Source organism: Physeter macrocephalus, chromosome 18 (assembly GCF_002837175.3).
Source record: "Physeter macrocephalus isolate SW-GA chromosome 18, ASM283717v5, whole genome shotgun sequence".
NCBI lineage: Eukaryota > Metazoa > Chordata > Mammalia > Artiodactyla > Physeteridae > Physeter > Physeter macrocephalus.
The window spans coordinates 108,598,989-108,612,864 of record NC_041231.1 but is presented as its reverse complement, the minus strand read 5'-3'; the positions used below and the strand labels follow the sequence as shown (position 1 = coordinate 108,612,864).

Below are 13,876 nucleotides of genomic sequence, written 5' to 3'. Positions count from 1 at the left end.
TGTGGGGAAGAGCCTGTGAGTGGGCACAGACTCTCCTCATGTCGCCTGGGGGCCGTTCACATTAGCTCGTACTTGACCTCTAGCAATCTGTTACCAAAATTTTAGCTCTTACCTACTTGTACGGTGCCCGATATCTTTTCCTGCTATGTTCTACCAGGGGTGGGCAAGTGCTTGTATCCCCTCTACCTTTGAAAGGGCCTACCTTTCCTTGGACTTGGGGCTATTTAGTTGACCTGTGACCTCAGGTCTCTGATGGGTTCAAGAAAAGTTATAATTATATAGTTTATCTAGTTTTACTTGTTAGAGTGGGGTCAATACTCCTTGCCTTCTGTATGTTTAGAACTCCTTGCCTTTCCAGTTTTTACGTCTTAAGTGAAATTTCAATTAGGATATAACAAAGTACATAGTTTTTTTTATTGCAATAAAGAAAATGCATGGTGCCTTATCTTTCTTATTATCCAAATATATATTAGGGGCATTTGTTTGACCAACAGTATAACCACACAGATGTTTTTGCCAGGGACTTTTAGGAGGACTGAGAGCCATTTTTCAAGGAGGCTGTCTCTCCTTTCCACTACTTGTCACCTGAGGAATAGCTGCTGACCGTAATTAGGGTTGTCAGAACTACCAAGCCACTGAAGTTGAGGTGGATGATAAAATAAATTATTTCGAATTAAGATCTCATAAAACCATCTCTGGAGTCTCTTATTTAGAATACACAGGCATCGGGGCTTCCCTGGTGGCGCAGTGGTTAAGAATCCGCCTGCCAATGCAGGGGACGCGGGTTCGTGACCCGGTCGGGGAGGATCCCACATGCCGCGGAGCAACTAGGCCCGTGCGCCACAACTACTGAGTCTGCGCGTCTGGAGCCTGTGCTCCGCAACAGGAGAGGCCGCGACAGTGAGAGGCCCGCGTACCGCGATGAAGAGTGGCCCCTGCTCGCAGCAACCGGAGAAAGCCCTGGCACAGAAACGAAGACCCAACGCAGCCAAAAATAAATAGAAAATAAATAAATAAATTTAGAATACACAGGCATCTTTATTGTCTTTACAGGTTTCGGTATTGCGTAGTTCACTTCCTCATTATTTGTTGCCTATTAGAGCTAATTTGAAATGATACACTAGAAAGAGGCCTACTGCATGACATGTATAATTTGCTCTACCAGTGGGCTTTAAGAGTTGTTGCCTTTATCTGGCCCTTATTCCTATAATTATTTTCTATTGCTGACAACATAACTGGAATGCGATTTATGAGTAGCTTAGGCATCACGCTAGTGTTCAGTCGGAAAACTTGAGACATACCACGTCCATATTTAATTCCACCCTCTTTGGGTCTCTCTCTCTTGTTTCATTTTTGTAACTCCATCAGTTATTCCTGGAAGACTCTATTTTATTCATCTTTCGCTATTCCCTTCCTATCTCCCAATACCTATTTTAGTACTTTATGTAAAATCGGAACAATAATTGCTTGTTTAAAAAATTATTGAAATAACATGCTTATAACTATGACCTAATCCTGGTGGTATCTGCTTATCTCTCAGAACAAAGGTAGGACAAATAATCACTTTTTAGAGCAATCAAAATATTGTGATTTTATGCTGTAAGATACAACAAAATTTAAGTCATCGTTGGGTTTTCTATATTTCCTGGAGTAATTTAGCTGTGTACTTTCTACCTAGGTAACCCAGAGGTGTCTGAAGCTCTGTGTGTCCAGACAATAACCATCTCTCCCCCACCAACACTGCTCCTCCTCCTGTGTTCCCACCCTTGTGAATGGCGCCACCATCTATACAGTTACCAAAGCTAGAAACCTGGGGTAACCCTTTGCTCTTCTCCCTTTCCAATTTCCTATATCCAATGAATCTTCAAGTCCTAGGAATTCTGCCTCTTCCCTTGTCCCCAACCAGCCCTTCTCTCCATCCCCTCTGCCAATCTTTATTTAGGGCTCTCATTATTTTTCACCAGGCAATGGCCTCCTAAGTGATCTCCCCATCTTCAGCCTCACCTACTAAAATATGACATACTCCAAAAAGCCCTCAAGGTGCTCATTCTAAAATCCAAATCCTGCAACGGGTCCCCAACATCTCTGAGAGGGAGTCTAAACTTCCTGGCATGGCATATGAAGATGTCTTTAAACTGGCTCTGCCCCCCCTTCCACTGGTGTCTTGCCACTCTCCACTTTGCATTCTATGTTGCCACCTTGGTAAACCCCCTCAGGTCGCCAAAGGTGCCACAGTCTCTCTTGCCAACATGCCTTTGTGTCTGTAACATCCTCTTTCGGAACTGTCCTTTATTCAGGCTTCATCATCTGGCTGATGGCTATCAGGGATGCAACCTGGACTGGTGGCTTCCGAGCTAGGCAGGCTTGAGTATGAAAACTGGCTCAGCCATTTGCTCAACCTCTTTGAGCCTAATTCTCTTATCTGTAAAAAGGGGAAAATAATACCAACCTTCCTGGACTGCTAGGATGAACTAGAAATAGAAATAGAAAGGGTATGGTGGTAAAAACAACAACACACACAACTCATATTATGGTACAAGTAAGCTTCTAAGTACTTTATTCATATTAACTCATTTATTATTCCACACTCAGTTCAAGAGCCACCTCCTCCATGGAGCCCTTCTTGATTTTTCAAAACTTGATGAGATGTCTTTGCTGATCATTTTCTATTTGTCCCCCCGAATCCATTCTTACCCTTCTCTGTCCTGCAAGTGCCCTGGGAGAGTGTACATATGGAACAAATCACTTGGGCTCCTTTGCTGGCCTCCAGGTAGGTTTATTTTTTAAGTGAGATCAGAGAGCAGTTGGAGAGAGAGGCTAGGGTATCTCTTCCCCATGGCCTCCCTGACAAAGTCATGGTTCTGGCAGTGGCTGCTTCCTTCTCTGTATTAGTTTGCTAGAACTGCTGCCATAACAAAGTACCACAGACCGGACAGACAACATCTGTTATTTCTTTTAAGAGCAGAACATTATTGTGTCACAGTTCTGGAAGCTGGAAGTCCAAGACCAAGGTGTCAGCAGGGTTGGTTCCTCCTGAGGCCTCTCTCCTTGGTGTGTCGACAGCCGTCTTCTCCCTGTGTCCTCATAAGGTCTTCCCTCTGTGTGTGTCTGCGTCCTAACCGCCTCTTCCTTATTAAGATAGGATGCTTATTTTTACAGAAAAGAAGAGCCAGCTAAGGCAGTCTGAGTGCCCTCCTCTAAGTTCCAAAAAGCAAGTTTTACAAACTCAGAGTATACCATATTACCTGGAAATTATTTACGGTAAGTCCCTATTTCCAATGAACTTACAAATACATGTGAGTTAAGTGTGGGGCAGCTTTGGTTTTATTTCTGTATCCTCAGCTTCTAGCACAATGCATAGAACCTAGCAGGTTTTCAATAAATGTTGGTCGAATGAATAAAAATGTCACCTTAATGCTTGGAAATGGGGTTGCAAAAGGATATCTAAGGCCATGTTACCTGGGGAGCGGTAACTAGGCTGAGGGACAGTAGGCAGTGAGGGTGATTTAGGAGGAGAAAGAAGATGCTCAGTTAAAGCATTTATGCACCCAAACCCTCCACTTTGTGAAACTCTAACCGCTTCTAGGAAACTGTCCGTTCTCCTTGAAAGAAGTACTCTTTCAAGCATTGTGGTCTCGTCAATTTAATATTATAAGGAAAATCTATTAGGCTCTCACGGTTACTCTGAGATAGTTTCTAGGGAAAATATTCAAATTGAACCTAACACAACTATTGATTTGTTTTGGGGAAGATCAATATGCATTTTTCTTCAGGGAGAAGTACTGACACTGACTTTTCTTTAGCCAATACTTCTCTTCTGGAAAGCAGCAGCTGCTGTAACTGTTGAGGAGAGACCAATTCCTGCCACACAGGAGCAGCTGAAGACAGCCTGGCTCTGTCCAGTAATGGGAGACAGCTGCTCCTTTTCAACATGTCACACCTGGAACTATTTGTAAATAAAGAGGAAGGTGCTTAAATAACAATTAAGTATTTTTTCTTACTTAAAGCTAATGTGTATGTCCCCAAACCACATCATCGATCTAGGGAAACCAGCTGTCCTGGACTGCCAAGGATTAAAGGGCTTCCTGGGACACAGGACTTGCAGTTCTAAAATGAGGGAAATCCTGGGCAAACTGGGACAAGATAGTAACACTCATGACAGATGCTTTATACTGAGTGAAGGGACCAAACTGTCCCCTCTTTTTTATGTGATAACTAAACATTTTAGAAATAAGAAATTTCATAAAATTAAAAAGAACAGAAAGTGACTGATACATATATTTTTTTAGGAAATAGGTAAAGAGGGCTAAGGGATTATTATCTTAACTCAGTGCAACTTTACACTGAACAACTAGAAGAGAGCATGGTCTGTTTCAAGGTAGTTCTGCCTACCACAGAGTAGACGTTTTACCTCTGCGGCCCTATCGTAGCCAGATATGTAATTCTGGAGATCAGAATCAACACTTATACCGACTCTGAAGTTCTAGAGTTACTATTACTCAAGGAAAAAAACCACACACATACCTTTATACCAAAAAGAAGCTTCATACATGGCTTGAATAAAATAACCACAAAGCAGAGAGCTTCCTGCCCCATGTGCTTGGCTGTTATGACTGCAATGAAAATAGTGAGATTTTAAAAGCAAAAGTTCACCTTAAATTGTACATTTTTAAAATTATATTCAATATCTTGCAATGACCTATAATGAAAAATAATCTGAAAATGTGTAATATATATAACTGAATCACTCAGCTATACACATGAAACCAACACAATATTGTAAATGACTATACTTCAAAAAATTATACACATTTTTAGAAGCACTGCAGTGAGGAAAGATGTCCACATACCATACTGTCTTATATATCAATTATCTATCTCTCTAACCAACCACTGCACTTGCCCTTGGGCTTCCTTACAAAACCTTGACAAGCAGGAGAGGAGACTGCTATTTAAGAGTCACAAAGTTTTCTATGTTTAGAGACAGAGATCTCACATCACCTTGAAGACAAACTGTGCCTTTGATAGGGTAAAAGCACCATCATGGACCCTTTAATTCCAAGAGAGGTAAAGTAAGGACTCCCTTGTATTTTGGAGCAGAAATGGGGGAGAAACTGATGCCATTATAAAGCCAAATATAAATGTTTTTAGCTTGAGACATTGCTCTAGTCTGTACAGTATGCAAGTTGTGTGTTGGTGAATCAGGGCGAGCATTGCCTCAGACTTTCCTGCCCTCTTTCAGGGGTTACTGGATGTATGAGAGGTGAAAGAGAAACACACCCTAACTTCCTGTGAACTGAATACACCTCGGGCTACAGTGGCCTGACCCTCCTTGCAGCAGCTGCTCCTGTGCTAGTGGTTGTCTATGCAGATCTGGAGTTGAAGCCCTGCATAGAAAGGACACACGTATGACAGAGATGGTAAAAAGTGCAGGCCAACTAGCACTGGAAAGGTGCCAGTCTTTGAACTGCAATATGCAGCTCTGAGTGAAATTGTCTTGTCTGGGTGGAGGCAGGTGGTCTCCTGCAGACCAAGAGATGGTCAGTGAGGAAACACAAATGCCCTGTCGTGGATAAGAAAGAAAATGATCCTGATCTATGGTTTAGCCTGAGTAACACTTTATGCATAATGGTCTTTCTGTAATTCACAGGGTTTTAATGATGAATGACAAATCAAAATGATAAATATTAACAAATTGTCCAACAGAGTGTTGAACAATGACACCATTATGTCATATGAAATGGACTTCCCCTCTCACAATAAGTGAAGTTTCTCTTGGGACATTCCATCCTCTGAGGAAACCCCCTTCTCCCTCCAGCCCCCTACCCAGACACTCTTTAATGTCTTCAGATCCAGTTCAATTTCTGTTTCACATAAAAGGGGGACAAAAAACAAAACTAACCAACATGAAGCTCTTCAGTAGGAAAGAACGCTAAAGTAACATTTGGCAGATGGGGGTCAGTTTCTCTAAGGAGAGCTGCCCTTGCCCAGCTGTTTCTCAGAGCTGGGGCTTCTCTTGCCACCTTCTCTCGTGTCTTCATTTCAGGGCTGCCCCCAACCACCAAAGGCATTTGAAGAAGCAGAAGTACGCCTCCCAGAGGGCAGCTGGGCATGCAGGTGTGGTAAACGCAGACGGATCCTCCGTCCAGGGACACTTAGGGACTATCCCACTCTCCACTAGATTGCAGGCCATGCAGTCACTTTGAATAGGGTTTTAGGAAGATCTGGAGACCGTGAAAACCGTCTGAATCACTTAGCTATACACATGAAACCAGCTAACATCACCTATTAGTGTACATTTAAGTGGTTATCAAGTGAGAGAAAGAGAGAGGGAAAGAGACATACAGAGAAAGAAATGTCGTCCCTGGGCTTCCCTGGTGGCGCAGTGGTTGGGAGTCCGCCTGCCGATGCAGGGGACGCGGGTTCGTGCCCCGGTCCGGGAAGATCCCACATGCCGCGGAGCGGCTGGGCCCGTGAGCCATGGCCACTGAGCCTGCGCGTCCGGAGCCTGTGCTCCGCAACGGGAGAGGCCACGACGGTGAGAGGCCCGCGTACCACACACACAAAAAGAAATGTCCCTGAAAGATCTCATCCCTGTGGGCCCAGTGCACAAACAACACCGGCAGCAGCTGCATGTGCTCTCCACGGGCTGGAGACATTTCTGATCATCATGACTGAGGGGTGCCACTGGCATCAGCAGTAGAGGCCAGGGATACTGCCGAACATCGTACAACGCACAGGACAGCCCCACAAGAAAAAAAAAAAAAAGATCTAGCCCCAAATGTCAGCAGTGCTGAGGCTGAGACACTCCAGATTTCAGTATGTTCAAAAGGCCAAGTAAGATTACTTAACTACTTCCCACTTGGGCCAAGGTTTATCTCAATTCTCTGAATTATCAGCAACACCTGTACTGACGTGGCTGGCTCTAAAGGCTGAGCTTCTGCCTGTGGGCTTTTACACACTCCCACCTTAAAGTTCAAAGTTATTGCTCACTAAATACACCACTAGCTGGTTATCCTTAACCACATGCGTATGGTCCCCGCTGGCCCACGTGAGTAGTAACCATTCCGCACTGTGCACACATGAAAGCTTTATTTGTTTGGGAGTTGCTGCCAAAATTTGTGGTGTTGGCTGTGCTGAGACACAGGAAAACAGTAGGAAGAAAAGTAGAAGTAAAAATCTTACATGGAGTGAAATTCACTAGGCTTATATTGCCTTAACAATTTTACGAATAAGACAGAACGCAAGTGAATAGATTCTACTCTAAATGTGAAGCAAGTCAGCTTTGTCTAGGAGCCTTCTTCCCTCCCTTCTTTCCATTATCAGCAGCTATAAAGAATAAAAGAGGAAGACAGAAAGGAGCTTGGAAATGAGTATGTCACCTGTTCAGCATGAGAGCTGAACCTGAAAATCTCTGAGGTGGTGCTATGAAAATTAAAAGAGAAAACCAGGACATGTCAAAATGGATCAGACTTTCTCTTTTCCTTTTCTTTAGTCACAGAATTGCAACATGTGACAATGATAATTTTGGGGTTATGATGCAGAGAGTTGGGGTTAGCTTCAAGGATAAGGTGGACGGGAGCGCAGGGAGATAGAGTCCCTTATGGAAAACTTTCCTGACACACCCACGCACACGCACGCACACACACGCACGCACACACACATGCACACAGACACACACACAAATACAGACACACAAATGCACACACACGCCCACATCATAGCTGGTTCTGAGCTTAGGAGAGCTTGTTAAGCAGATGGTCTGAGCTAGAAAAATAAGTTTATAAGAAATGAATAAGAGAAAGAAAATGTTCCAAATGGATGGCAGAAGAAAAATTGGGTATGGCTCTGTCATTTATGGGCAAATACTAACTCAAGAATTGTTCATGTTTTCGAAAGTTCATCTGAACTGGAAGCAACAACAGCACAAGTAGAGGAGGGAAATAAAAATCGTTCACTGATTGCTGGCCAGGACCTTTGAAAATTCACAGCCCAACGCTCTATTTTAAGGAGGAAAAAAATGGTTCAGAATGGTTGATCATCTTGCCCAATAGCACTCTGAGATTTAGGGACACAGGTTGGTCTTGGGATTCCCCAAGCAGCCCACTAACCATGCTGTGCTGTCTCTAAGCAGGAAGGCAGTAAAAGTAATGACGGTTAGGGGCAGAGGAGGTGGGCTGTCCAGGTGACTGCGAGGTGGGAGGGAAAAGAGGAAGTGAAGGTGGCGGGGGAGGAACACCCCAGAAGCAAGGGTCAGGAAGGGTCCTATCCTACCACGGGGGACAGTTTGGGTGTACACCAAGGGGGGCTTCCTACACATGGGGCTCTGGTACCTGTCGTGGCCCAGAAGACATCAACAAGGAGGGAAATGACCAAGATGGAGTCTGCAAGTTCTTTTCAAAGTGTCAGCATTCCTCAGAACCTCACTACTGTCTCCTCAGTCTTCTGGAATTTGTGAATTTATTCCACAAATATTTACTGAACACCTATTTTGTGCCAGGCCCTGTCCCTGGCCATGTGGCTGCAGCAGTGAATAAGACAGACAAGGTCCTTTTCCTCTGCAGGATGCTTTCCAGTGAGATAGATAGCAAATAAATACGAGAATGTCCACTCATCTTAAGTGCTATGAAGAAAACAATACAGGGTAATATGATGGTGACTGGAGGATCTCCTTTAGATTGGGTGATCAGGAAAAGCCTCTTTGAGGAGGTGACATTTGGGCTGGGAGCTTGAAGAGAAGAGCCAGCTAGGGACTGAGATGGCTGGGTAGAGAGCACAGCCCACACAAAGGCTCAAGGCCATGGTCAAGTGATCAAGCGCCAAGGGTGGCACGTTCAAGGAACACACAGAAAGTCTGTGTGGCTGCGACTTGGGAAAGAAGGAGGCGCAGATGAAATGAGGTCATCGGAGGTGAGCCCGGCCGTATCAGAATGAGGCATCTGTTCATTTAACAAATAATTATCAAGCACCCACGATGTGCAGGGGACACTGCTGAGGGTATAAAAATAAAACGGCTAAACGCCTAGTTCAAGGATTGTGTCCGCAGGGAAGAAGTCAGGAGTTTAGTAAGGGTGACAGAATACTTACACAATTCTGCTACAGGTTAGAAAGTATTCCACTCCAGGCAGAACCACAACGCAGACATTACAGTGCTGCTTAGCAAGGAAAGGGGCTTTCCGGAAGCAATTGTATCAACATACCCCTGCAACTACTAGAGCCAGTTTACAATCTGAAGGGGACACACTGGCCGTCCAAAGTCACGGTATGACGTCTGACATCCGGACATCTGCTCCGCCAGGGTCGGGAGGTTAGGTCATCCCAGAGATGAGTCACCGAGCCCACCTTTCTCCAGCGGGTGAGCCTTCTCGCTCTTCGTGGGTGCGGCAGGGCCGTAGGAATCCCCCCACCCGGCCTAAATCGGTAGCACTCAGAAAACCCAGGCAGGGGAGCCTGCGAGACCAAGGCTTCGATTAGCACCTGATTCACCCAGGCAGTCAAGGCAGGGCGGCGACTGCCGGTAACAGGCCCCCAGTGGCCCGGGGGAAAGGCCTGCGGGAGTTTTGGTGACCCTGACCCCGGGGGAGCGACCCGTGACACGCCTCACCGGGTAGGGGCTGCGCCTGCGTGACCACCGGCCCCGCCCCGTCTCGGAACGCGCAGGGCGACGGCGGCCGGGGCGGGGGTGCGCGTGCGCCCTGGGCCCGGGCCCCCGAGGAGCCAGAATCCTGGAGGCCCCCAATCCCAGGAGTCATGTCCCTGCGCCCCGGCCCCCGGGAGACATAATCCCTGCGCCCCCGCCGGGCCCCTAGGAACCGCGTCCACAAGTCCCGGGGGCCGGCGTGGCAGGCGCCGGGCTCACTCCGGGAGGGGGCGGGCGCCGCGAGCCCCTTCCCGCAGGGGCGCCTGTGCCGTTGCCCGGCGGCCGGGGAGCCCGGGGGCCGCGGGGGACAGGAGCGCAGCGGACAGAGAGGCCTGGGCGCCGCCGGTCCGTGTTGCTGTTTGCGCTGCGGGCGCGCAGTGCCCCCTGCCCGCCCGCCCGCTGCTCCCCCGCCCGCTCCAACATGCCCTCAGTGCGCCTGCCGCCGCGCCCCGGGCGCTAGACCGCGCGGCCGCCATGGGGAATGGGATGAACAAGGTAACGTGTCCCTCGTCCCTGCCCTCTGCCTCCCCTCCTCAGCCTGCCTGCGCGGGGCTTTGCCGGCGAGGGGAGCCCTCCGCGCCCCCGGGCCCCCGAGAGGCGGGGGCCGCCGCGAGCCTGCGTCTGCGAGGCCCCCGGGCCCCGCCGCTTCCGGCTGTGGCAGAGAGCTCGCCGTGCCCTTTAGCGGCGCCGGCTCTGTTCTGCCCCGACTTGGGCTGAGCTCACGAGGGTTGTGGTTTCTGCCTTTTCTCCCCTCCCCTTCACCCCCAGACTCGGCTCTTGAAGCATCACCACCCACATCATTACTCAAGTGGAGTAGATAAGTGTCTTCTCTTCCGTAATTTCCTCTTCTCAGATTTTGTTTTTTCCGTGTGCGCAGATAACTTTTTCTTGTGGGCAGAAAAGTTGACAGAGGCCGAAATCCTGAGGTGCTTTTAATTCCCTGGGGGGCGGGTGGGGAGAGCACAGATTCAGAGCCGATTTATCCGGATCGTGTGGTTTCTGCGCAGGGCGACCTGTGTCTTCTAGAACAGAAAACCCGGCTTGCTCTGCTCTCCGGCGCCCCAGACCCTTCTTCCGAGGCCATGGGATGGTCTGTGCCTTTCCTGCCGGTGGAGGGGACCAGATTCCAGCTCTTCCAGTTGAGAGTTGCCTGGGGTGTATTCATGTCAAACGCAAGGTTAAGGAGCTTTTGATCTGGTACTGCTGGTTTAAAGAAAAGACTTACAAAACTTTTTTTTAAAAGCCCTCATCTTCCCGGGTCTTTGAAATGGTCCCGGATCAGAGATTAGTCTCTGGTCTGCTTCCCTTCTCCAGCGTATTCCACTCACCCGCGTCTCCGCGCGCTTTCAGCTTCCCTACTGGGTGGGTATAAAGCTGATTTGTCAGCCCTGGGGTTCTTCCAGCTGGAGTGTTAGCAGTCCAGGCAGGTAGGAAAGGTACCCACTTAACTCTTCACCTGCCACATCAAGTTCACTGTCATGGAGACTCAGTTTATATAAAAGGGCGATTGTGTGGTTTAGGCCTGCGTACCTGAGGTTTTTTGGTAACCAGAATGGTATTCCTTGTGAGGGCTTTTTTGGTGGGAACGGTGGGTGGAAAGAGACTCTTTCTTCCTTGGATAAGTACGCACAGTATGTATGTCCCCATTAGCACTAGAATCCGTCAACCCCCTGCGCTTCTGCTTTTGTAATGCAAACAGAACAATAAAGGGGCTTCTGCGAGTCTGTGGGCTCTGTTTGCCTTCCCATTAGTTGTGGTCACACCTCAGCTTTACTTTGTTTTTTTCCTACAGTTATTTCCCCTTGAGGTGTTCACTCTCCACCTCTTTCAGCATTTAATTTGTTATATTTTTCTATTATAACTCAAAGAACGTGTTTAGAAATACAAATCATTGCCTAAGTGTTCAAAATTAATTGCAGGCTTTTCAGCAAAAGCAGTCATATTCATATCATGATTTTTACCTTTCAAAGCACTACATTTCTTGATGATGTTATTCTCAGGACCATCTTATATTGTAAGTAGAGCCACTATCTCCAATGTAGAGACAGGGAAACATACAGACAGATTTAGAGACACCATTAAATCAACGAATTGTTATTGTGTACTTACGCTGAGGGGGCTAGGAGAGGTGCAGTGGTAAAAAACACAGACAGAGGTCTTTCACAGAACCTTCAGTATAGACCAGCAATTGCCCAATAGAAATATAATGTGAGCTATATATGTAACTTAAATTTTTCTAGTAGCCACATTAAAAAAGTAAAAAACTAATTTTAATAATACATTTAACTGAAATATGTTGAGAATATTGTTGTTTCAACATTTAACCATGATAAAGTTACTCTTAGAATGGTTTGTATATATTTTTTTGTACTAAGTCTTCAAAGTCTGGTGCGTATTTGATACTTAAATCACATCTCATTTGGGATTAGCCGCATTTTAAGTACTCACAGCCACTGTGGCTAATGGCTACTGTATTACACAACACGGGTTGTATGAGTGCGTGTGTGTGTGTGTGTTTGAGAAAGAGAGAGAAAACAAACACAAGGTGGGGAGGAGTGGAGGCTCCAGAAGGTAAGATAGGCAGTTTCTTGAGAGTCGTATTACACAACACGGGTTGTATGAGTGCGTGTGTGTGTGTGTGTTTGAGAAAGAGAGAGAAAACAAACACAAGGTGGGGGGAGGAGTGGAGGCTCCAGAAGGTAATATAGGCAGTTTCTTGAGAGTCGGGTAGGTAGATGTGATGAGCACAACCTAGAAGCAGCCTTCAGTGCAGGCCAAGGATCATGCTGGAGAAAAGATGTTTAAGCTGAGATCTGAAGAATGGCTCTAAGCTGCAAGGTTATTTAGTGGCAAAGTAGATTGCTGGAAGCGAGAAATTAAAAGCCTTAATTAGAATTTGCTCACGTGTTAGTGTGTGACTTGGAACTAGGCTTCATTTTTTCTGTTAAAAAAAAAAAAGAGTGGTTGATTTGCAGACCTAGTGGAATTAGTATACGGTGCTAGCCGTAGAAATGCTTTTCTAAGAACATTTATCGATAAAAACACAGTGCCTTTGGAATGGAAAACTTTATTTGCCGTGTGTGTGCCCTGAGGTGCCTGGGACAAGATTTATTTCCAGTCTCACAAAAGTCGGTCATCCTCGGCAAAAGGAAACTTATGAACTAAACAATGTAGCAGTTTTTGAATACAACGGTTTTTATTTCTATTCTTTGTCCTCGTGGAGGATCTTCTCATCAATACGCCCCAGTCTCCTGTGAGGCAGAATATCGTGCCCATCTCAGTTAGGTGTACACAGCATGCTACTTGCAGAGTGTTAGGGGAAGAAGTATCTGTATTCTGGCCAATTAAAGGTGATGAGGAAACAGAGAAGAGAATACAGCAGTTGTAATCTTTTTTTTTTTTTTTTGAGCCTCATACGATGTGCCTGCCGTTTATAAAATCTAAGCCTCACTGTAGCCCTAGGAGTCAGTCTGTCTTATCTTACTCTCTGTGCAGATGAGGAAATGGAGACTCAGATTAAGTAGCATGTCTAAGGTCCTAATGCTAGGAAGTGGCAGAACTGGGTTTTGAACCCAGTTCCCACTGATGTTGAAGATAGTCAAGTCTTTTTTTGAACTAGAATACCAGTTCATTCCAAGTGATTTCTAAAGACACTGAAAAAACGTCCCCAGAGTCCCAAATTAGTTGCAAAATAGGAAAAGCCATCTCCTCTCTCCCTTCATGTTTGATATTGATAAGGAGGAGAGGGTTAAGTCAGGCAACTACAACTAGTTTTTCATTGTTTTTTGTGCAGTTTCCAAATAGATCCTCTAAAGTGACCAAAATTGTAGTCACTAATGAATTTACAGTGTGCCAAGGCCTGTTTTGAGAGTTGACCACATGGAGTAACTCATCGAATCCCCACCACAAATCCACGAAGCAGGTGCTGCCATTTCCATCCTGCTTTACAGATGACCTGGCCAGAGTCACCCGTCGGGTGAGTGGTAGCTCTTGGCTTCATGCAGATTGCCCCGCCTTGCTGCTAAAGGCCAGTCCAGCAAGTGTCTCTAGTAGGATTAGGTTAAACTAAACAGGCTGCCGCAAGCAAATGTGTTTCTGTGGAGCCTTTGAAAATTCCTAGTTGAGTCGAAGTTCTCTGAAAGGTCTGACCCCCAAATCTTTTGGGGGAGGGCCTATAAAGGAAAGTCCTTGGGCTTCCCTGGTGGCGCAGTGGCTGGGAGTCCGCCTGCCGACGCG

General features: G+C 46.4%; 1 protein-coding gene and 1 long non-coding RNA gene across 6 annotated transcripts in view; one reads left to right on the top strand and one right to left on the bottom strand.

Moving 5' to 3' along the window:
- Positions 1 to 2,521: 2,521 nt before the first annotated feature.
- On the bottom strand, positions 2,522 to 9,618 carry LOC114484155 (uncharacterized). Its single transcript, XR_003676698.2, has 3 exons — positions 9,088 to 9,618; positions 4,525 to 4,613; positions 2,522 to 3,946 (listed from the first exon to the last, which is right to left on the bottom strand). It is a non-coding gene; the product is annotated as an uncharacterized lncRNA (long non-coding RNA).
- A 73-nt stretch (positions 9,619 to 9,691) lies between these two features.
- The window catches only part of DUSP22 (dual specificity phosphatase 22), a 50,225-nt gene continuing 46,040 nt past the window's right edge, over positions 9,692 to 13,876 (top strand). The window contains exon 1 of one of the 5 annotated variants that reach the window (XM_055079363.1): positions 9,692 to 10,135. In XM_055079363.1, coding sequence (XP_054935338.1) covers positions 10,115 to 10,135 — 21 coding nt within the window. In that variant the 5' untranslated portion in view covers positions 9,692 to 10,114. The remainder of the gene's footprint in view (positions 10,136 to 13,876) is intronic. The other 4 variants (XM_055079362.1, XM_028478447.2, XM_024122041.3 and 1 more) reach the window with 4 other exon arrangements.